This window comes from Rutilus rutilus, assembly GCF_951802725.1.
Source record: "Rutilus rutilus genome assembly, chromosome: 3".
NCBI classification, from domain to species: Eukaryota; Metazoa; Chordata; class Actinopteri; order Cypriniformes; family Leuciscidae; genus Rutilus; species Rutilus rutilus.
The window spans coordinates 41,893,205-41,918,240 of NC_140211.1; the positions used below are offsets into that span (position 1 = coordinate 41,893,205).

General features: G+C 38.3%; 1 protein-coding gene across 2 annotated transcripts in view; it reads left to right on the top strand.

The window, feature by feature from the left end:
• The first annotated feature begins 2,280 nt into the window (after positions 1–2,280).
• Positions 2,281–25,036, top strand: part of LOC311288113 (cellular tumor antigen p53-like) — a 70,710-nt gene continuing 47,954 nt past the window's right edge. Inside the window, exons 1-4 of one of the 2 annotated variants that reach the window (XM_084405365.1) lie at positions 2,281–2,396; positions 2,813–2,923; positions 3,233–3,293; positions 4,884–5,096. In XM_084405365.1, coding sequence (XP_084261491.1) covers positions 2,856–2,923; positions 3,233–3,293; positions 4,884–5,096 — 342 coding nt within the window. In that variant the 5' untranslated portion in view covers positions 2,281–2,396; positions 2,813–2,855. The remainder of the gene's footprint in view (positions 2,397–2,812; positions 2,924–3,232; positions 3,294–4,883; positions 5,097–25,036) is intronic. The other variant, XM_084405366.1, reaches the window with a different exon arrangement.

Consider the following 25,036-nt stretch of genomic DNA (forward strand, 5'->3'; position numbering starts at 1 on the left):
GGAGATACCTCAACAGATATTCTGAGTGAATTTGAGGATTTGTTTACAGGACTGGGTTGTGTTCCTAGAGTCCATCACATTCAGACAAAGTCTGAGGTCATACCAGTGATTCATGCTCCCAGGAAAGTTCCAGTGGTCCCGAAAAAAAATTGAAACATTGAAAGAGAACTGAAATGTATGGAAGAGTTGGGTGTCATCAAAAAAACTCACTGAATGGGTAAATATAATAGTAAAGTGTCAATAATAAAAACCCAACAAGAAAACACTATCCTCTCAAACCGCTTGAGGATGTTGATGCAGAAATGCCTAGATATATTCTCAGTGGTGGAGGCCAATCAAAGATTTTGGCAGATTCGATTTTTTACAATACAGATTGTTTCAAAGCAGCTTTTCAGTGATAACAGGAAAATAATGTAACAAAGTTGTTTTGGCTGTACAGCAGCTCTAGAAGAATATAGGCTAGTGTCATTGTCCAGCTCAAGTAAGTTCGGTGTAGAATCTTTTTTTATTGTAAAAAATATTTTTATTTTAAGAATTTAGTTCATAAACAGCAGTTCTGGAGAAAACTGTGATGTCATCATCCAGCTCAGTTTAGTTCTCATGCAATGGTGTCAATGCAGTCTATTATTCAACAAAAGACAATTCAACAATATTATTGATCTGCCTGCATTGACGCCATTATATGAGAACTAAACTGAGCTGGACGATGACGGTTTTCTCCAGAGCGGCTATATAAATGAACTAAATAATATCTTATTTACAACAAAAATGAACCATCACTGAACTTACTTAAGCTGGACTGTGACGCTATTTTTCTTGACACAAACTTTGTTGCATTATTTTCCTGTTATGTCTGTATAGCTGCTTTGAAACAGTATTGTAAAAAGCGCTATATAAATAAAGGTGACTTGACGATTTTTAATTTTTTTAATAAAATAAAATAAAATAAAATAAAAAAAGGCCTCTTCTTCGGTAACACTTTACAATAATAGTACATGAATAATCATGTACTAATACCTGAATTAATAATTACTTTACTATGAACTAATGATGAGTTAAGACATGTACTAATGAGGAACTAACCTTAACTACGACATGAGTCATATGAATTCCTGCATGAATATACCATCTTAACTACACGTTAGTACATGCTTGTTAATTAATGTATTAATTAAACTTTCGGGGTAAACTAAATCAAACTTGCTCTAGAAAATGGACACATTTTGTGTCCCAAAAGAAGAGCAAGAAACCTAACTGACTAACATCCGACTGCATTATGATATAAAGACAGTAAACCAATCCATAAAATTACCACATAAATAACCATCATCTGTGCTAACACTGATTTTAATTTTGAAAATGGCATCTGCTTAATGAATATGTTAGTGTAGGTATTTCCCTCTTGATGGCAGCAGTGGAATCACTTAAAACAGAATGAGATTAAATAGTTTTTAATGATGAATGCATCATTGTGTGTTCAATGAGTAAGGTTAAATGTAAACATTGCAAGATATCTAGTGTCATTCACTGATGTTTGTGACAGTTGCTGGTGTTAAATTTATGAACAATTTTACATTGTGCCCTTTTAGTACATCTTTCTTCTGATCTGGAACATGTTTGATTTAGTTTAAACACGAAATGTTAATTAATACATTAATTAACAAGCATGTACTAACGTGTAGTTAAGATGGTATATTCATGCAGGAATTCATATGACTCATGTCGTAGTTAAGGTTAGTTCCTCATTAGTACATGTCTTAACTCATCATTAGTTCATAGTAAAGTAATTATTAATTCAGGTATTAGTACATGATTATTCATGTACTATTATTGTAAAGTGTTACCTCTTCTTCTTTACTCTTGTGGCAATATTCTTGTACATTTTCTAAATTTACGTTATTTTAATTTAACCATTCATTGTTTTATTGCTTTTTATTAATTGTTTACTTTACTTATAAATAAAATAATTTTTATCTATCACTTCTTCGTCTAACTGGATCTCACTGCAGTAGCGTGATATAAAGTCGCAATTCTGACTTTTTTCTCACAATTACGAGTTTATATTCTGTAATTCTGACTTTATAACTCGCAAGTGCACGTTTATTTCACGACGTTAACTAGCAATTGTGAGTTTATATCTGGCAATTCTAAGAAGAAGAAAAAAACGCAATTACCTTTTTTTATATTTTTCCGTGACGGAAAAAAAGCTTTCATACTTTCTTGATTGTGAATTCAAAAAATGCACTTTGATAATACGCACCTCTGGTTGGTCATATGACCGCTCCCACGTGACTGCGCTGCTCTTTCTCTTTCACTGTGATGAATAAAGGAAGAGCTTGTGAACTGCAATATAGCTTTTATCTGAAGCAGCGCGTGTTTTTCAAGATCAGAGAGTGGTAAGTGTGTAGAGATTTAGGAAAGGAACTTCACTTTGAGGCGAGATCTATCTGCTGATTAATTAACACGCATGTTTGAAAGTCGAAATTCTATTTCTCAGTGTTTAGATTTGGGCCTGATGTGAAGGCATGATAGTCTACACTTTTTTGTTTAAACACGGAGAAGTGATTTTTTTCTTTTCTTGTGTGGACGTCAACACACTTCACGCCTCTTGTTTATCAGTATTTTCCATGAGATGTATTTGATACCACAGTGAAGTTAAGTGTGCCAACTTTCTTTCTTTTTTTGGTGACAGGTTACTGTGAGTTTTGGGGTTTGGTATTAGGTCTTTTTATCATCAGTTACAGGACCTGTAATGACATCATCACATTGTTTTGACATTTTTGTATTCTTTCCTGCTGGTTTGTTTCTGCAGTCTAAAGTGCCCTCTTTATTGGCTATAGTGGAGCACTGGAGCCATGAGTGATGGGGAGATGATGGAGCTGCCCCTGAGCCAGGGCAAGTTTGAGCAGATCTGGGGGGACCTGTAAGTCCATTTCACTATAAAATTAATCTTTGTTGAAATCTAACAATAAAATGAGAATGCAAACTAGCAACATATACACCATATTGCACCAAATAAGTGACCAAAATGGATCATGCATGTGCATTCAGTCATCCATGTTAAGTTTTACATTTTAATGTAGCCTATATCTTTATTTTATTTTATTTTTAGATAATTAAAACTGCTAAATCCATCCATTTAGTAACTAAATGCAAATGGATACTAAATCCATCCATTTATGGGAATATCCATACAAAAAAACTGTTTTATGATATTTCTTTTCATCCATAGAGGATTTGGTGAGCTGATCAAGGAGCTGCCTCGTACAAACAGTGATGCTTGGCTTATTGCTGTAAGCTGGTATTTTCATTTTTGAGTTGCACTTCAGAGTGGATGTTTTGTTTTGTTTTTTTAAATATGACTTAAAGGGATTGTTCACTTAAATTAAAATGCTGTCATTTACTCAGCCTCAAGTGGTTTTAAACCTGTATGAATTTCTTTCTTCTGCTGAACACAAAAGAAGATATTTTGAAGAATGTCAGTAACCAGACAGTTGATGGAACCCATTGACTTCCATAGTATTTTTTCCTACTATGGAAGTCAATGGGGTCCATCAACTGTCTGGTTATGGACATTCTTCAAAATATCATCTTTTGTGTTCAGCAGAAGAAAGAAATTCATACAGGTTTGAAACCACTTGAGGCTGAGTAAATGACAGAATTTTCATTTTTGGGTGAACTATTGCTTTAAATGATTACCAGATATCTGCTACCAAAGGTCCAACAGCTTTTTTTGACTGAAACTTTACTGCATTTAATTTTTGCTTATTCTAAATTCAAGAATAGAATGAAGCATCACAAAGCATCCATACCTAAATTTAAAGGTACAATATGTAACTTTTTTGCTTTAAAAACAGCAAAAATCACTATATCTATGTTATATATTTTTTTTAGTTGTGTACTTACATTATCCCGACTGTTTCCATCAACTTTCAAACCAGGAGAAATTTGTAATTTAATTCGAAGACACGTCACGTTTCTTTATTTCCGTTTTGTCGCCATCAATGGCGTCATATCCGCGTTGTCCCTGGTTTATGCTCGTACTGCCATAGCAGCCAGAGCCCTCTGATAGTAACCAAGGCGACAGACGTGGACAACTGTGTAGTTCGAAATGTCTATCTGCACGCTGTTGTTGTTTCGTTCAAATATTATGGACCATGGCAAGCAGACTTTGGATGAAAAAGGAGAACTAAAACGAGAATCAATATCAGCGTGGTGTTTTCGAGATGCCAAGAGCTCCCATAGACAGTATATAAACGAGAGCTCCACGTCCGAGACTTCGACCGCTCCTACATGTACTTTTATTAAACAGGTGAGTACATTTACATAAAACTAATCAATGTTACATAGTTCAGCAATGATAAAATGTTAGAATATGATCTGTATGTTATTCTAATGCTGATCTAGCTTACTGCTAGTCTCATACAGACAAACTAACACAGAATAACATGCATTTCAACACATTTAAATGCAGTTTAGTGTGATAGTGTAATGTTAGACCAAGTGAAACAGCGCTGCATTACCTCACAAGTTTAATTTGTCTAATAAACTGACCTGTGAGAAGTAATTCTGCACTTGCGTGTAGTTCGGTAGAATGAAATGTCCATATTCCTTTTACATCCGCAGGACTCGCGTCGCGTGTGGAGCTGATAGCTGTCTCTCAGCAATCCCGACCTGCTTCATATCACAGTCATGATAAAAACATCGATGTATTTACTGATCCATAAACATTAGATCGGTCGGATTGATGTTGACGACAAGATCCATAATTCTTAGCAAATGTTGCATCATCAAACTACGCCTTTGTTATTGTAAGAGGTTAGCGACCCCTAGCGACGAAAAAAAATTACATACTGTATGTTTAAACTCTCTTCCTACTTCAGGCATTGCCCGATGGCCCTGCTTTCACAGATGGCTTTGACCTTGATCTCCCAGAGAACACTGACACTGCTGTTCCTGCACCTGATGTGGCCCCAGTTGTGGATAACCTCCCACCTCCTGCAACTGTAGTGCCCTCCTTCTCTGACTATCCTGGGGAATATGGTTTCCAGTTACGCTTTAATCAGTCCAGCACTGCAAAGTCAGCCACATCCACAGTGAGTGATGAGCAAAAGATTTTGAATATAAACAATTTTAATTCCTCCCCAAATTTGCATAATATATATATATATATATATATATATATTTTTTTTTTTTTTTTTTTTTTTTGACTGCAAAGGGTCATTGGAAATGTTAGTCAGTTATTTTCTAGAGCTAGATTATTTTGTGTTTGAAGATGTTCAGAATATCAATATATTAGTTCAATAGTATCAAGGTGTTTTTTTATATCAGTTATATTGCTTGTACCATGTTTAATGTTTTTCTTAGGATATAAAAATAGGCAAAGAATAGGACATAAAAAAAGGAATGGGAAATAAAATAGGCAAGAATGATCAGATTTGATACAAGACCGTTGTAGGTATTCCACTGGATTCTTTTCACATTATTAGGATTAAAACACATCATACATGTTGTATAAACTCATTCCCTTTTATCAATTCGGTGAGCCTTTATGCTTGATGAGAGAGTTTAGGAGCTTTCTTTCTCTTACCTTGTCCTTTGTTCTTGAGCCTTTTACTCAAGAACACAGAGAGAAAAATGTTTCCTTAAATGTAGTTTGAAGATATCTGCACATAGTTTGTCCTGATTCTTTTCTGTGCTACCTTAAGGCAAGCTTGCACTAGGGCTGCATGATAATTGGAAAAAAACGGACATTGGCGAGAACCGGCAAACATTTAAAGATTTTAATAACGATCAATAAACAACAAAACGAAAGTAAAGGCAGCAGCCCCTCTCGGACAACTGCTGCCACATAGAATAAAACAGAAACAAAACGGAACAAAGTCCAGGCCTGGCCTCTCTCGTTCTTCACTGTCGTTGCTCCTCCTTTTATGTTTCCGCTCCTCTGTGAGAGATACGAGACCGGTGCGTCGCGCAGGTGGTGCTCATCAGCAATCACGCCACCAGTCTAGCGTCATTCTCTCACAGCCCTCGTCCTGCTCGCCACATACCCCCATTGCCCCTTGTAGGCCGGGGGGTACCCACGAGACTGCACTCATGGCAGACAGCAACAGGCTCCGGGCCACGGCGAACAGGAGCGATTTCCTCCGCTCCCTCTTGGACGGCAGTCACCCCTACTCGACCCAGGAGCACGACATCAAGCTCTCCATCCCACCTGTTTTTCAATTTCTCCAGCACCACCGCCTCGGGCAGCCATCGGTGGTCACCGCTACTTTACTGCCCGACTTCCTCAGCACCGCGATCACCCTCAGCAGCGAGGGCTCTCCGACAGGCTCTCCGACAGGCTCTCCGGCTCTCTGTCCCTCCTTCCTCCCGGGTTTCAACACCAATGTAACATAGTTCGTTGTTTTGAGAATGAGGAGGGCTCTCACGGCGCTCATACTGCTCGCCACAGTAAATAAATTACAAGTGTAAGCAGGGCTGGAAATGGAGATTCACTGGGGGGACTCTAGTTGGGAAGATTTTTTTTATAATTTTTTATATATATATATATTGTAGGGCTGGGACGATACACCTATCTCCTGATTCGATATTATTGCGATACTTGGGTGCCAATATGATATGTATTGTTTTTGTTTTTTTTACACTAGACCATTAAATAAGTTTAAAGGGAAAAGTTAAATCATTCACTTATACAGACTGTATATGATGTTTAAGATGAATCATATTTACAAAAACAATTCATCACATCTTTCTGACTTATTTCAGAATCATCATACAATACTACATTCTCTTGAATAAATGATTCTATAACAAATACATTTTTTAACAGTCACTTGTCGCCACCTTGTGGCAAAACAATGTAATCGATAAATGCGTTATTTTAAAGGGTTAGTTCACCCAAAAATTAAAATTCTGTCAGTAATTACTCACCCTCATGTTGTTCCAACCGCGTAAGACCTTCGTTCATCTTCGGAACACAAATTAAGCTATTTTTGATGAAATCTGAGCCATGTTTCACTCCTCCATAGGCTTCTATGTGACCGAAACTTGCTGGCCCAGAAAAGTTATTAAAGAGATCGTTAATATAGTCCAAGTGACTCCAGTGGCTCAATCTTAAGTATATCAAGCGACGAGAATACTTTTTGTGCGCAAAAACAAACAAAAATAACGACTTTATTCCACTATTCATTTCCTTCTCTCTGGACCTCTAGTTGGTTCGCGTAGTGTTTTTGCGCAGCGCGTCTGTGTTACACGTCACCACGTAGGCTCACTATTGGCCGACGCCGGTCATGTGTGTGTTGCGTGATGACGTGCAACACAGACGCGCAGCGCAAAAACACTACGAGGCCCAGAGAGAAGGAAATGAAAAGTGGAATAAAGTCGTTATTTTTGTTTGTTTTTGCGCACAAAAAGTATTCTCGTCGCATGATAAACTTAATGTAGTGCCACTGTAGTTACTTGGACTATTTTAACGATGTTTTAATAACTATTCTGGGCCGGTGAGTTTCGGTCACACTGGAAGCCTATGGAGGAGTCAAAATTCTGTCAGATTTCATCAAAAATATCTTAATTTGTGTTCCGAAGATGAACGAAAGACTTACATGGTTGGAACAACATGAGGGTGAGTAATTACTGACAGAATTTTCATTTTTGGGTGAACTAACCCTTTAAGCTCCAAATCAAAAGCTGATTTACTCTATTAGGGACATCAGTGTTTATATTTGAACTTTAAACTTTTATCCCATTACTTCTGTGATGATTTGAACTATTGTATCACATAAATAATGATACTATGAGGTTGAAAAGACTGCTGTTTCATGACTACTCTCTCTGGGTCAGCGGCAGCGCCAACACAGATTTGAATGTTGCGATATGATTTGTCAAAGGTTTAATAGACAGATGAAATGGAAGAAGATCGAAAAGAAGATTTAATCTAAATAAATTAAAGTGTATTGCATAGTCGATGTTATAGGTTACTTTTAAAACCATGTCATATTTTATAATTATATCCTGGCCATGTATGCATTGTTGTTGTGGAATCTGGTGCGTGGCATGGCGGCAGCCGGGTGGTGGGCGTACCCAAAAACAAGGATAGGAAGCGGCAGCATTGCTGATACTTTTTTTTAAGCTCAAAACAGACAGATTTCACGCAAAATAGGCAGAAATGACATGCATTGTGAACGTCAGACTTATAATCATTTTCGTTCCGTCTCGTCTCGTCAACGAAAACTCGAAAACGTCTCGTCATGTTTTAGTCACCTTAGAGGCGTTTTTAGCTAGTCATCGTCGCGTTATCGTCATAAAAAAAAGGTGCGTCAACGAAATAATTTCGTTATCGTCATCGTTGACGAAAACAACATTGGTCCAATCGAGACGAAACCTCCATCAGAAGTTTGGAAACATAGGTCGATAGCTATACACCAATGCCCAAATGCGAAAATATTGATAGTAAGGGGTAGTAAAATTCAAACAAAGTCATGTGTCAGTCATTTTTTACGTGTTTTTTCATATAAATGTCTATATCTCTGAAGCGAATTGAGATATTTTCACCAAAATTGACACACATATGTATGGGCTCACTCTTGGGACACACAAAAAAAAATGGTGGGACTGAGCCTCTTGGTGGCGCTATAATAGAACAAAACATGTAATTCCCATTGACTTCAATACAGTTTTGTGAAATAAAATGCTATACTAAACAAATGCATTTGTGTAATATTACGAAACTCAGAATGTGCCATCAGCACCATCCCCTGAAGGTACCCAAAATACTCTGAAACAGCGCCACCTAGTGGTCAAAAGTTATAACAAAATTTCCAAAAAGGCTAATAACTTTTGAATAAATCTGGCTATTGAAATGCCACTGGCCTTAATGGATTCCTTGGGTCAGGACGAGAGCGTAGATACCAGGTTTTCCTTATTTGGCCGAACTTCCTAACCGCCATCTTGATTTTCAGTCAAAACCTACTTTTTCGAACTCCTCCTAGACCGTTTGTCCGATTTTCACCAAAATCGAATCGTATCATCTCCAGACTGTGCCGACTAAAAGTTATAGATTTGGTGTCGATAGACGAAACCGTTTTCGTATAGCGCAGCAGCAAAGTTGAGGCATGATGCTAATAGCACTATTCAGGCTTTATCTCTGCAATGCCTTGACATATTGACACCAAACTTTGTATGTGTCATTGTCACTTCACTCTGACCACATCACATTAGTTTTGTAACTGCGCCACCTATTGGTCGAAAGTGATAATACATTAAATCATATTTTTATTTACTGTTTCTATGATTTTTCAGGCATTTTGTCTAAAATCCTCTCTAAATGTCTTTAATTGCTCATTGTTGCAGTTGGTCTGACACCTTCAGCCATGTTGGCATATCCTGTCATCTGCTTGCGCTTGGCCCCGATAATTGCTGCTTGCAGCTATATTTTCATTTGTAGCCTCTCTTTATTCTGTTGTATTTATTTGTCCTATTTGTAATTCGATTATTTGTTCTTATTTTGTTACTGACTGCTTACTTGTCTTTAATGTTTTAAATTTATATTAATTAGGCAGGTAGTTTTTGTTGTATCAAAATTGGATTAAATAATTGGTATGTCACTGGTGTCTAAACATTTGTACCACTGACCCAATCCTCAGCACTGAGCCCTTCTGGAGCTGCTCTAAATATGTGCTGTGCTATTAAATGAAAGATAAAATAAGATAGAGCAATAGAATGAACAGTGACAGTAACAGAAGCTCATAAAATGCATTTTAGCAGGCTTAATTAAGCATGAAAATAACTGAAAGAAATATATATTTGATGAACAAATTAAGCCAACTAATATGATTTATATTCTTTTTGTTTATATTCTTATACTCTGATTATCTACTAATACATTTAAAAATTACAAATGCAGTGAAAATTCAGGGATCAGTTACGGTATCGGTATCGGCGAGTTCCAAAAATGAAAGTATCGGACTCGTTCTGGTATGAGTGCATCCCTAATTAAAAATATTTCAATTTTGTTGTTGTTGAAAAAATACAATCATCTCACACAAAATTAATGCTGCAGCCCGTCTGAGATATAGAGCTATTTCGCATGGCTATGAGCATGAAATTAAGTATATGATAAGTATATAATACAACTTTCATTCTTCAGGTCAATCATATATGAAATTTTTTTTTCAATATCCTTTCAATGGTTAAGGGGATTTCCCATGCCTGACAGCTCTGGTCAATGGATTGATCTCTATGAAGTGAAACATCAGATACCATATTTATGTAATTTGAGTAAAAAATAAATAAAAATAATAATTATGGAGCTTAAAATATGACAATATGATTTGAATTTGAATTGTGTAAATTTGAATTATTTACAAGTGAAATCTAACAAAATTAAATTTTAGGTGGTAGTTTAAATATTTCTGAATTTGATTTTTTTTAAACGAATATTGAACATTTGAAATTTAACAAACTGAAATGTTTTTATGGCTGAATTTTATAGACATGTATTTTCAAACAGCTAGTTTTTTTTTCTTTTTTTCGGAACTTCGGAACTTCAAGTTCGGAACTTCAAATTCAGTTTTCTAAAATTCAAGTTCAAAAATTCAGATCTTACAGAAAGTAGGTCACAGGTCATCCACAGGGAAGAGTAACGGATCTCAGATAAGTCGAACAGAGCATTTTGGCTGCAGTGCAGTAGCTTTCTGACGCAAACGCGGTGGTGCTTCAAGAGAATCCATGTATCTTTCGTTCAGTGGTTTTTTTTATTTAATATTAAGAGTAGAAAAATGAGAAAACAGCTTGAGTATTAGATTTCTAATATTCTAGTAGCCTAATAATAGTCCGCTGCAGCAGTTGCACGGAGCTTACAAAACGCGTGTATTGCAACTACTTGCCCCACAGACCTGTCAAATATATCTATAAAAAGCTTGGAATGTGTACTTTTAAACAAAACAATTCAAAATGAAAGAAAACAGACTGCTCTCTGGTTATGTAATCCGTATGAAATATGCATTTCTCTCTGGCTTGTTCACTACTGTGAAGATAGCGAGTCGGCATCGTCAACTTCATCTTTGCAGCCGGCAGTGACACAAAAAACACTTGTTTATTAATAAACAATTGAAATGTCTCCTTGATATATTTGACATATTTTTTTGTATGTGTGTGTGTGCGTATGTATGTATGTATTATTTCTCGACACCTCTTTAACTTGGCATGAAGTTCTGGAAAACTGTCAGTGAAGTCCCGATATGCAAATTTGTTTAAATTCATACCTACGTAATCCCCATGACCAAAATTGTACTTTTTATTTATTTATTTTTTACATTGAATCTTGAAAAAATATATAGACCTTTTTTTTTTTTTTTGGGCTGTTACGGCAAACCAAAATATTTCTACGGATGGCCTCAGCTGAAGGGCTTCTTTACCGGAGTAGCGTGCCATCCTCAAAACGCGATGAACTATCAGTGAATCTGATTAAGAAACTTCGTGTTTTTATGGCATTGATCGGGGGGCGTGTGCGACGCAAATAGATCACCTAAACTATTTTCCATGTGAATAGCGCCGGGGGCGTGGCGGACGAAAAAAGGTGGAAATCGCACCATACCCTAAAACAGTCCATAAGAATCCTTGTGTGTTGAAGCGTCCCAATGTGAGTGTCCACCAGTGTATATACAGTCCAAAAGAAGTGATAATCCTAAAGCTTAAAGTGGTGTCTGGAAAGGTGGGTTCACAACAGATACCTGTTACTCAACAGGTTTTAACACGACGGTTTTAACTCTTCCAACTTTATTCCGTGCACGGCAAAGTATCATACAACAAGCATCACTGTCACTTCATATCTCCGTGCTCACCAACACACTGTACCGTATACAACAGTGTAGAAGCACCTTATACCGTAATGAACAGTGTAAAGGGGAAATAACATGTTAACAATCTCCCTATACTTTAAACAAAGAAACAAGAAAATTATAAATAAAAATGTTGTATAAAATGTATATAACAAAGTCCACAGTTATCACAAACAAAACAGTTGTTGCACATGCAATTGAAAAGTGTTTTTTTTTTTTTTTTTTTTTTTTTATTTTTTATGTACCCTTATTTAAGCTTATTATCCACAGTCCTTAGCTGAGTACTTTCCATAGCACCACAGCCCTTCACCGAGTGCTTTCAATAACACCAGAGCAGACGCTCCCTTTTTGGTAAGACAGTCAGCGAGTTGAGTTTTTGTGTCTGACCAGAGTACCTGTTTTATCCTTTTACTCTGTATGAGCTCTTTTATACTGCTTATTTCCAGTCGAAGTCGTTTCTCAGAGACCTGTTTTGTTGACTTAAGGGCATCAAACAGAGAGTGATTGTCCGTAACACAGATCAAGGGAGGCGCATTCAACTCAGCATTTCCAGTTGTGAGCTCAGAAAAGAGGGTAGCCAGAAAAACAGCATTATCTATCCCATCTGACAGGGCCAGTGTTTCCCCTGCCAGAGTACTCCTCACCACACGTCGAATTCTCTTAGATTGCCAACAGAGAGGAGAAAACTTCCCTCCTTCTCCCATGAGACCAATCAGTGTTCCCCCTTGTGTGCCCCCATCAGGGAGATTTCCAAAGGAGGCATCACTGAAAACGATAAAGTTCAGAGTATCATTGCTTCCCAAATGCTGAAACTTGAGTCACCTTTTCAGATTTAATCTTCATAATGACCTTATTTGTCTCGTGAATAGACTGGACTGTGGCATCTTTTATATTTGACGCTAAGCTGCTTGCATCAAACATAATGTCTGGTCTTGTTTTTTTTGCAACCCACAGTATCTGTCCTATTTTTGACCTGAGCTGCTCTTTTTCAGTCTCATTAAGAGAGGCATCTCTCTGCACTGCACGTGCTGCTTCCAGTCGAATAGGCTGTAGGTTTTCAATGTAAGTATGCTGATGAACATGAACTACACCATTAATAGTGACAAAGTCCATTCCCACATAGCAGAAATTTTCATGTTCTTCACGTCCAACATGGAATGCAGACTTTAGTGTGGGAATCACACCTGTTGAGAAATTTTCTGAGCCTGCCCAAAGAAAATCATCAACATGACATGCAAGTACTCCAGTAACCTTACACTGTTCATCCAACCAATAAAACACTGCTGGATCTACTAGAGACATTCTACCACCTGTATTCAGCATGATTTCTTTCACCTTGTTGTACCAATATAGTGATGCATCTGCAAGGCCATAAACACACTTGTTTAGTTTCCACAGAGTATCTTCTTTTCCAGCTTCAGGAGGTGGTCGGACATAGATTTCTCTGGACAACTGCATGCCCTGTAAGAATGCAGATTTGATGTCCATAGAATGGACATGCCACTTATTTTGACAGATTACTGCTAATAATAGCCTCAGCGAGTCGGAAGCACAGGTTGGGGAGTCTTTCTGCAGCTCGTGAATATTGAGCTCTTCAAAGCCTCTGGCTACGAGTCTTGCTTTGGGCACAATACCACAGGGAGTTTCTTTGAGACTACAGACCCATCTGGTAGAGACACATTTTTGACCTGTGTTGAAAACCTTTTTCTTCGTCGAAGCAAGAGACCAGGAGACGTTGGGGATCACGTTCAAACAAAGTTATTCTTTATTGAGGACTTTGCGTTGACGCGGCTGCAGTTCTTCCCAAATCAGTCTAACTAATGTAACTTTACATGGTTTCTTTATAGGCCATTTGGTGGGCTGTCTTTAAAGGTGCTAAACATACACACAGCCTTAGAGGTAACCACTAAATCTAATCATCTAAAGACAATAGTTAACCAATTGCCCCCAACTGAGATAATGGTAACCCCCCCAAAAGGTATACACAACAAATGGTCACGAGACCTTAGACTAGATAACATTCACACACAGTCCAACTCTTAGTTGGAAGATCAAAGGCTAACAAAACCCCTGACTATTACAATGTTTAGACAGCTGACTTAAAGCTAACTTCTGATCAGTAAATTGATGCCATCATGTTCACCTTGAATGCCCAATACAGTGTAATTCACCTTAGTTTTTCATGTGATGTTATGTAAGGAAGTAAGATCAGCAGATCTTAAACATATTCTTAAATTTGGATCCTTCAGTCCCCCGTTTGAGAGTTCTTAAAAACTCTCACAAAATACAAATTTAAACACATAAAGTTAATTCTTGTAACTGGTGTAAGTTACAGGCACATCGCATATGTTCATTCTTGTAACTTGTGTAAGTTACAGGCACATATAACTTGCTCTGTGTTGTTCATCTGTAATTGCATGTTGACACAGAAACAAACATGCACTTAGGGTCCGTGAAATCTTACGGGTGTGCTGGACGTGAGTCATTTGTTGGTTGACACACTTGATACTAACAGGTTTCCGAACCATGAAAAGTTATCTTCAGTCATATTAACCAGGTGCAGCACTCAGATAATGGTGCAGGCTTGTAGTCTTGATCATATCGATGGATGACTGAAGGTTTTGTATTTCTGCGTTGTGTATTTTTTTCTTCTTTTTTCTTTTGTGATTGGCTCGTTCAGCAGTGGGTGTAGTTGTCTTCTTGAGGTTGTGGCTTCATATGCAGGTGAGACGTCGTTGCATATGGATTTTTGGAACAGCCATCAAGTGTTTATCTGCACAGAGGAAGAAAGAAAACAAAAGACGACAGAGCAGTATTTGTCCAAACACTAGGGTTGTAGCGTCTGCTGCGGTTGTTTCATTCTTTCCCTATTTCTTAATTTATTTGACACCTATGGACCAGTGAGGTAAGGATGGACTAAATGGGGAAAGGCCTATGAGGTTGTCTTCACCCTGGATTGGCCCCCGAACGCCTGTTGCGTCAGTTCTTTCCAGGGCCCTCACTGAACCGTGTCCTTTTCTGTCCCTGTGTTGTGTACACACTGTACAGTGTGTGGGAAAATTGGCACATTTTCATTCTCCAGTGAAACATCAGTCTTAATAAACATCATTAACAGAGGATGGTTGTCTGACTGCAATATTTTATGGCATAACATTTAAGGCTGTGAGTCTTATTCAATGTCCCCCAAACAAAAGCTGAGACAGTCACTTTCCTTTTGTTCTATTAAACAAAAATAAGTCTTTCATCGTTGTTGTAAGTTACTGGGGAGATTAAGCAATCACAGCCCAAATGGTTAGCACCTCAAAAAGCTTACCCACGAGTCCATTGACGAGGGGAGGGGTTGCTTCAAAGTAGCAAACAAATGTAGTAAAATCTGCATAACATTGTTAACTTGTCTTAAGTTATTTTTGTTTTTTCTACATTCTTTTCCAAAATGTCCATGCTTGCCACAGTAAGAACAACTGGCTTCTCTAGGACTTTTGCGTTTCTTTGGTTTCTCGGAGTTGACCTTAACAGAAACTGCTGCACTTCTTACTCTCTCTTTGACATCAGAGTCTCTTTCCCAAATAGCTAAACTTTCTAGGTTACTTCTGATAGTTCTTTTAGCCCACGTAATATCTAGGAATGGCAAGGCTGTTCTGTACTCAGCTACAAGACCATCTGCCCAAATTCGGATTAGAGCTCCTTTGTCAGCTAACACACTTTCGGAATCATCCACTATTCCACTGTACACTGCAGCTACCTGACAGAACCTCTCAGTATATTCACTCACAGTTTCTTCTTTCTCTTGTACACAGCTAGTAACTCTTGACCAATTGATTTTCGGTCCTAAGATATTCTTTAGGATTTTCAAAACACCTTCTCTCAAATCGCCTTTACTGACATGTTGCAGTTCGGAAGTAACAGCAGACTCAAAATTGTTGAATTCAGATTCAGTTAGAATTTGTGACATCAGCTGTGTAACTTCCGGCAACGACATGTCGTAAAGATGCATTTTACTGAACAATGCTCTCCTAAACTCAGAAAAATTTCTTTGCACTGATGGCAAACTTTCAGCAATTCTCTCAATATCTTTCGGACGTAAAGATGTTTTGACTGCTTGTGGCTGCAATATGGGGGTTGCAAATGGAACTGTATCAACACCTTTTCCCTGAGGCTTTTGTCTAGCTACGCACACTTCAACTGCATTTACATCTGCATTGACATTGTCCTCTATACTATCAAAAGACTGTAAATCAGGATAGCTTTCATCTGACTGTTGGTCTTCTAAATCACATTTGGTTGAGGCTTTGTTATGGCCCACCTTTGTTTTGAGACAGGACATGTGAGTCTGCAATTGTTTGTTCTGATCGTTTAAAGTAGCAATACACTGCGCTTGTTCTTCTGCAATGGATAAGCTAAATTCTCGGTGACAACAGATGATGCCTTTCAGATTTTTCTTCCTGATACATGCACTCAACACTTTCTTGCAATCTTCAATTGACCACACTTTCTCTGGATCAATGCCAAATTTCTTTGTTAAATTCAATCTGACTGGCTCAGTCACGATGGAGTCCATGTGCTCTGATAACAAAGACTTGAATTCACTATCTGACCAAAAAGGTGTAATCTGTCTAGTACTTTTCCTAAACATTTTGTGAATTTCTGTTACCACAAACAAACACTAAAAAAAAAAAACTTCTCTCTACTGTCTTGCAAACAGAGGGTACAATCTTATTAGCACAAGAGGCTAAATCTAATTCTAAAGCTAATTCTCTAGCTTACAGATAGGTCTTCTCTAGCAAGAGCATACACACAATATTAACATGTAACTGTTAATCTTCCCTGTCAACACAGAGGGTAAATGTCATCTCTAAAAGAAAACTTTTTAGAGGCTTATCTTTAGTTAACCAAACTCTACAGCTGTTTGTTAACTACTTCTCTGAATGGCGCAGAGGAAAACATTTGTACTGGTCTGCATTGGTTCTTTGAATGGAGTGAGAACTCACCGAGTCTTTCATTTGTAGAGAAAGATTCCGTCTGGAAAAATTCAGTCTTTGAGATCTTTTTGGAGCTTGAAGTTTTCAATCTGGATTCAGAAGATTCAGTCTGGAACTCAGTCAGCTTGGTTGAGATCTTTGAGCTTGAAGTTTCAAGATGCAGTCTGGGACTCAGTCAGCTTTGTTGAGATCTTTGAGCTTGAAGTTTTCAAGGTTCCGTCTGGAAAGTTCATTCTTTGTTGAGTTTCAGTTTCTCCATCCGGGTCACGGCACCAAATTGTTGAAAACCTTTTTCTTCGTCGAAGCAAGAGACCAGGAGACGTTGGGGATCACGTTCAAACAAAGTTATTCTTTATTGAGGACTTTGCGTTGACGCGGCTGCAGTTCTTCCCAAATCAGTCTAACTAATGTAACTTTACATGGTTTCTTTATAGGCCATTTGGTGGGCTGTCTTTAAAGGTGCTAAACATACACACAGCCTTAGAGGTAACCACTAAATCTAATCATCTAAAGACAATAGTTAACCAATTGCCCCCAACTGAGATAATGGTAACCCCCCCAAAAGGTATACACAACAAATGGTCACGAGACCTTAGACTAGATAACATTCACACACAGTCCAACTCTTAGTTGGAAGATCAAAGGCTAACAAAACCCCTGACTATTACAATGTTTAGACAGCTGACTTAAAGCTAACTTCTGATCAGTAAATTGATGCCATCATGTTCACCTTGAATGCCCAATACAGTGTAATTCACCTTAGTTTTTCATGTGATGTTATGTAAGGAAGTAAGATCAGCAGATCTTAAACATATTCTTAAATTTGGATCCTTCACCTGCATCATCGACTTCCTCAAAAACATTGTTTTAGTTCCAATTCATAATTTCATCCTGTTTGGCTGCATCAAATGAAATGTCTTTTTGTTATGAGTACATCAGTCTCACTATCAATTGATTCAATGTTAAGATTATCAACACATGACATATCCACTGGCTCCTTTTGACCATCACTGCCATCAGGTTCAATATGTTGCAAATTAAACCAGTGTTTGTATTTTCCTGAGGCTTTGCCTGCTCTGCCTAAAACCCTGGCTCTCTGTAGACCATCACCATCCTGTTTCATAAATGTTACGGTCTGTCCTGTTCTTAATTTCACAACAGCAGAAGAGACGGGGTTACCACAAACATTGTGATTGTCAGCTTGTGCCGTTCTAGGATGAACGACTTCTCCTGAATTCACCTCATTTTCGCTGATGTTTTCCTGTTCGCTGACTGTGTTTTCTTCACCATCTGAGCTCTCTGCTTCATTGTTTAAGATGCATTTTTCACTTGCTGTCTCGCTGTTGTCTTGCACAGTTTGTTTTGCAGATTCCTGATCCTGTGTGTTTATCTTGCAGAGCCTGGATTGATGTACTCTAACAAGAGTCCCCCCATGTCTTACAAATACAACAGCTCCATCTTGACCGATAACTACCCCTGGTCCCTTCCACTCAGGACAGTCTGCTCTTTTGTAATAGACCTTGTCTCCTGTCACATACATGTCGTCTGTGGGCCTGAGCTGTTTACGTAGTGCCCTTCTTATCCGCTCAGAATACTCTGCTTCAGTGAATGCTTTCCTAGAAGCATGTAAAGCAGAAATGTGTTCTCCAACTCTAGCACTCATAGTGGTGCCTTCTAGAGCAGGAGGTTTGTCAACTAACACAGAAGGAAGGTTAGGATTCTGTCCAAACACTAATTGATATGGGCTGTAGCCATGAACATTCAACATACTGTTCTTAGCCATGAGGGCCCAGTCAAGGGCAGTGTGCCAGTCACATCCATTTTCTCGTTTGACCTTCTGGATTATTTCAGTGAGCGTTTGATTATGTCTCTCAAGTAGTCCGTTGCTCCAGGGACTGTATCCTGCTGTTGTTCTTGTCTCAATGTTAAAGTTTTCAGCCATGTCTCTGATCTCTTCATTGTTGAATTCTCCACCATTGTCACTGTATAGCCTCTGGGGGGCGCCATGGACACTTATCCAAGTGTGAATAAAGGAGTTGACAATTTCAGATGACTTTTTTGTTTTAACAATGTTTCCAGCGCTGAAACGTGTGAAGTGGTCGATAATGTGAAGATACCACACACCTGGCTCCAACTTGTGCAGATCCACCGCCACTGTCTCATTATATTCCGAAGCTAAGGGCAGCCCCACAACAGGTTTTGGCTTTGTCTTTTTGTACTTCTGGCATATTAAACAGTCGGATACTATTTGTTGTAAAATAGTGAAGCATTCTTTGTCGTTGTTTCCCGAACTGTGAATGAGTATCTGTAGCCTGTCTGCAGACGCGTGACCAAACTGTTTGTGGAGCTTCAGAAGGATTTTACGTTTCTCATCTGGAGACATATTTTCTGTCACAGTTAGGACTTCCTCTTCAGTTTGACCTTTTTTGTTTTCTTTGTCTCTGATATCGACACAGTAATGTCAACCGTGACAACTTCAGTTTCAATTTGGCATTTTGTCAATCCGATTTTAGCTGGTAGCTTCACATTTTTTGTGGAATATACCACATTCCCATCTCCGAGTCTCTGTTTGCATCAACAGGTTCACTTGATCTTGGGTGAGATCATCAATATAGCTTTTCAGCCATTTCTCCCCACACACAGTACGGGTACAAGCAGTGTCAATAATCGCTGATCCCAATGATTCAGTCATAAATATCTCTGCATCAGAGATGGCGGCCTTTGTAAACAACGTAATGTTACATTCCTCAACATTTGCATCTTCAGTTACTCTTACTTGTTCAGTTTTCTTATGGGGACAGTCTTTAGCCCAATGAAATGTACACTGGCAAATAGCACATCTGGATCTCTTACCGAACTTATCCAGCGGATTCGTCCCTGGTAATGGCTGCTTTAGTTGCCCACTTTGGAAAGTTGTGCTCCGTTTTCCTCTGCCTTGTGGTCTTTGTTCTGTGAAAAACACCACGTCCTGGTTGACTTGAATTCCGTTCGACGAACCTGTCGTTTTCCCCCCGAAAATCCTTTTAAGAGCCGACTTCATGGAGGAGAACGTCAACTCGGTGCAGGCCGTCAATGCTAGCTGTCTGCTTTTATCGTCGAGACAGGGCGTGTCTAACAGCTTAAAAGCCAGTACAGCATCAGGAAGTGTCATATTATACTTTTTCATCCGGTTGTATCGCTGTTCGAAGTCAATTATGTAGTCCTCCATGGAAACGGAACTATTCTTTGTTATGCCATCAAAATATGAATAGGCTTCATACGTGCGATCTTTTTCCTCTTTAAGGAAGACGCCATCCAGCTTTGCCATCAACGTTGCCATGCCGTTATCACTGTCCAAATCTTCCGCAGGTATTTCCATCGCTGTTTCACGGGCTCTCCCTTCAAGCCCCAAGGCGACAGCAAGGGCTTGCTTCTTTTTATCGAGATCGGTAACCCGCGTCCAGATATTAATTTCATTCTTCCAACACTCGTATGGCCTGGCTTCATCAAACTTCGGCAGAATTTTATAACTAGCTGCCATCCTTTAACCATCCTCTGCTACCATGTTACTCAAAATAAACACGACGGTTTTAACTCTTCCAACTTTATTCCGTGCACGGCAAAGTATCATACAACAACCATCACCGTCACTTCATATCTCCGCGCTCACCAACACACTGTACCGTATACAACAGTGTAGAAGCACCTTATACCGTAATGAACAGTGTAAAGGGGAAATAACATGTTAACATACCAATCACTTTTCTGGAGTGTGGAGTTACCTTTTGTGGACTCACCTTTCCAGACACCACTTCAAGCTTTTGGATTATCACTTCTTTTCACAAGGATTCAACACAAAAGGATTCTAATGGACTGTTTTAGGTATGGTGCGATGGACTCTTTGCTTTTAACAGGCTGAGTTTTCCTGGTTTTATTGTGTTGTTTGTCTCTTGTGAAGATTGTAAATACACCGTTCTTATCCACTTTAACCTCAGTTTTGTCTCATTCTTTTAACACCCAATTCATCACACAGTAAAATCTGACCCCATTTTAACTTGAGAGACAGACAGACAGACAGACTATTCCATTCACGTCCAGCAAAGAAAAGACCCGAGAGAGCGAGAACACCTTCCTTTATTCTCTCTTGACCAGGTGACATGGGGGTTGGGGGAGACCACCCTCAAATGGCTCTGTACCAGTTTTCTCTAAACTTCTATAAACCTTATTTCCTTTTATTTTATCTATCTGGATATGAGATATCTGTACCACTCACTTTGAGACATTTCAAATGACACCAAAAACATAAGTCAATGATAAACATTCACATTAAACCATGTTCTTGTGTGAGTTCTTAGTTGTTGTGAGAGGAAGTGAGGTTGTATGGGGGAGGTCGAATGTTAATTAGCCAGCAATGCCCTTTGTCTCATTAGACTAGGCCCCAACCAGTATTTTCAGTCTTACAGATTTCCCTCCTTGATCCTGTGGGTCACATTCTGATGAACACTTACGGGGTCACAGTAAGACGTTTGTTATAATCCTTGAAGATGTAGCACAAAAATTGTCTTTGCAATGTTGGCATCTGTAGAAGCTCAGTGGGCGGTGTTCACCTGCAGAACACCTGTTCTCATCAGGTGTATAGCTTGAGTCCAGCAGATGGATGAATGCGTTCAGGTTCTCTTCCTGTAATCCTGTGACATGAGCAAAGTTCATAGTCTCAATCTGGACCTTTTGTGACTTGTTCAGTTGACGTGTCATTCCTTCATGGAGAAACTTCCGCTTCCCTGGCCCCTTCTCCACGATGATGATCTGACCCTTCTTGACCAATCCTGTCACCTCCAGCTGGGCAGACCTCAGTGGATGAAGGGGTTGTCCTTTGATCCATACTGCTTTGTGTGAGACACCTGAAAAGCATCTTAACCCTCTGGGGACCAAGGTGTTTTTGGGGCCCTTGAGATGTTCTGACATGCCTTGAAATTTGTGCTTTTTTCAGTTATTTATAAACATGTTAATGGCAAAGGTGTAAAATCACTCTATATAGCACAAACAGGGCTACCAAAATATGCGGGCAACGTGTATGTAGATGTTTGTATTTTTAAGAGAATAATGTTTATGCGTGGTTATTGGAAAAAATAAAAATGAAAGTGGCTGAATTAAGACCACAAAACACATATTAAATATGTGTCCACAAGACTTTTGTCTAATTGATGTTGTACCTTTGAGTACTGGCTTCAAAATTATGTGAAAATAGTCTTGCTTTATCGTTCACAAAAAAAATACATTGATTTAAATGGTGTAAAACAGGTTTTGCTTGGAAAGCCAATATGCGAGGGGGGCGTGAAGGAGTAGTTTACACCTGGGATGTCCCACCCACTCTGCATAATGACTCTGAATAGTCATTCATTCAGGTGTGACACTGACTGAGCCACAATGCAAGGACAATGTATTTAGAAGAATACTTATATTGACCATTTAATCTTGTAAATATGTTTAGCTATTTTATTAAAAATGTTACAATTACAACAATAATTACAATTTCAACAATATTTCAAGTGTACTCTTTCTTTGTAAAAAAAAAAAAAAAGAAAGAAAAAAAAGATTATAGGCCTACATTTTATCATATGTATTCATTAGTTTGAATATAGCCAACATTGGAACATCTAACATCTTAGTCTATGACTTTATTTTTGACAAAAATAGTGTGACTAACGCCTGACTAACGTTGTTTTATTGAAATATCAGGGCATATAAATGTTAATTTACGTTGCTTATACAAATACATTTTATTTCAACATATTTCAGTCGATTTTTACTCATCTCAGTAGGCTATGGCAAAGCAGTTTATTCTTTCACACACAGACGCGCGATTCATATTTAGGCTAAACACTCTTTACAAATATGTACCCTTCATTCATCACACAGAAACGCGAGTCATATTATAGAAATGCGATTCATCTTTTTGCGGTTTACATAGGCCAACACTAACGTTATTCCATAACGTTATTCCACACTTGAGAAAAGAAAACAGCCTACCTCACTCCTCAGCGCGATCTGCTGCTCATATCAGGAGATATTTCTCCTCATCAGCACTGTGGAAACTTTTCTCCATAAAGGCTATAATGTCTCACTCGCGACGCGCTTTGTTTACAGCTGATGTGGGAGTTTCACAGATCTGAAATGGTTCTCGGCATTTGCATTTGAAAAGCACGTGCTCTCCGGGGAGTGGTCACATTACTGTGAATCATCTCGTAATGAGGTCGACTGGAGTCGCTCTCTTTGTATACAGATTACAGAAACTAAGAATATTTGTTTTTTATATAAATGACTTCAATTAAAAGATGCGATCTCAAGCTTTATGCCCGTGGGTCTGTTTGCCTGTTTGACTGAATTTTCGCGGAGTTATAGATCATTTTCGAACGCGTTTCAAACGGGAGTTTACTGACAGAGAGAAGGCAGAAATCGCATCATGTTAATTTTTCTTTATTTGTCAAAAAGCAAAACACTTTATTTTTATTGTGAGTATACAGAAAAAAAAATAGAAACTGAACAGGATCGATTGATGTATTACACGAAAATGAAAGATCAAAATTAACAGACCATTTAGTGTTTATTTTCATTGCTAAAAAAAAAAACGAGCAAAACGCGCGGGCGCGTTTTTGGTCCCCAGAGGGTTAAATGTCCGTTTCACGATTGAGCACATATGAACTTACAGTCGTAAGGAAATGCATAGGAACGCATAATGCAATAAAGCAAAATCATGTCATGTTCAATGTAAAATACCATGTTCAATGTAAAATACCATGTTCATGTCAGCAAATGTGAGTGGTACATTTGGTCTCATTAATTACCTGATTTTTAATTACCACGCCAATAGTACTCATATAGAGGGTCAAGGAAGGACAAAGGAAGATCTTACAAGCTCTTACCCTGTTTCTAGAAACATTTAAATAAATGGCATTCTAACAAAACAACCAGTGCTAGGTTAAAACAACATTTCATGAAGAGTGTCAGCAAAATTTTGGTGTAACCAAACATAGAGATTAAATTGAATTGATGTCCAAAAACATTGTTGCAAGTAAAATGGACAATATACAAATATGCAGAAATCAAAATAAGTTTCAGAAATGTTTGTCTGAATTATTCAAAGGAAATGCAGAAATCAAAATCAGTTTCAGAAATGCAGCAAGAGGTCGGTGTAAACCAAATAATAATAAAAATGGTAGGATCAATGGTTTTGTGTTTGTGTGAGTTTTTTTAGAATGTCAGAGTGTTTTTGTCTGTGAGGGAGTGTGTGTTTGTTTATCTGTGTCTGTGACAGAGTGTTTGTGTGTCTGTGAGAGAGTGTGTTTGAGAGTGTGTGTGTGTGTGTATTGATCTAAGTCACAGTCGATGACAGAGTTGAATTGTAAATTTTGTAATTGATTGAAGCGGTCACACTTCAGATTTATCCATTTTAATTATGTTTCTGTTATTAGTAGGTATGTTGAGAAATCAGGGGCCCTCTGATTTTCCAACTCCCACCAACAATCATAGAGTTTGAAATTTAATGGCAGGTCTGCCTTAGAATTTGTCTTGATTTGTGACTAGCCATTCAGTTGTCCATGTGTGTTAGATTAATTGGCGGTTTGTTGTGAATAGCGTATGCTATTCTCTGTGTCTCTGTTAGACCATGATCATGAGATCAGCTCCATCCTGTGTGTGTGAAGCTATCTGTTAGGCTGAACACTTGGATAGACTCTATCTACTCCAGGTGATGATGTTGTGAGGGTATAGTGATGGAGGTGTGTGTTCAGTGTTCATGTCTAGAAGATGGGTTGAATCTAATCTATAACAATTGTGTTGCAAATTTTTATCCAGTTCTAAACTGGGAGGCCATATTTATGCAGTAAATTAATAGTGTGATGTGTGAAAAGGCCTTTTGTAATGTCTTTTCACCCATCGCCCGAGTCTCAGGTTATGTTCTAACAATTCCGCTGTCCTGGATTTGCTCCAGGTGGGCTCCTGCCCCTCCTGGCATCTGTCTTCCGAGGAATTTGCAGAAGTAAGCCTGAGACAGAAAACAGAGGAGAGCGAACCACAGATAATTCCAATATTTCAAAAACATTAAATTCAGACGTGTGGAATTCTTTTACTTGTTCCATTACCATGTCAGTTGCAATTTTAATTCCAGATGTCACATGAAACCGAGTTTCATTGACCAAGTCTGAATTGTTGCTGTTGTTTCAGTGTGTTGTGACACCT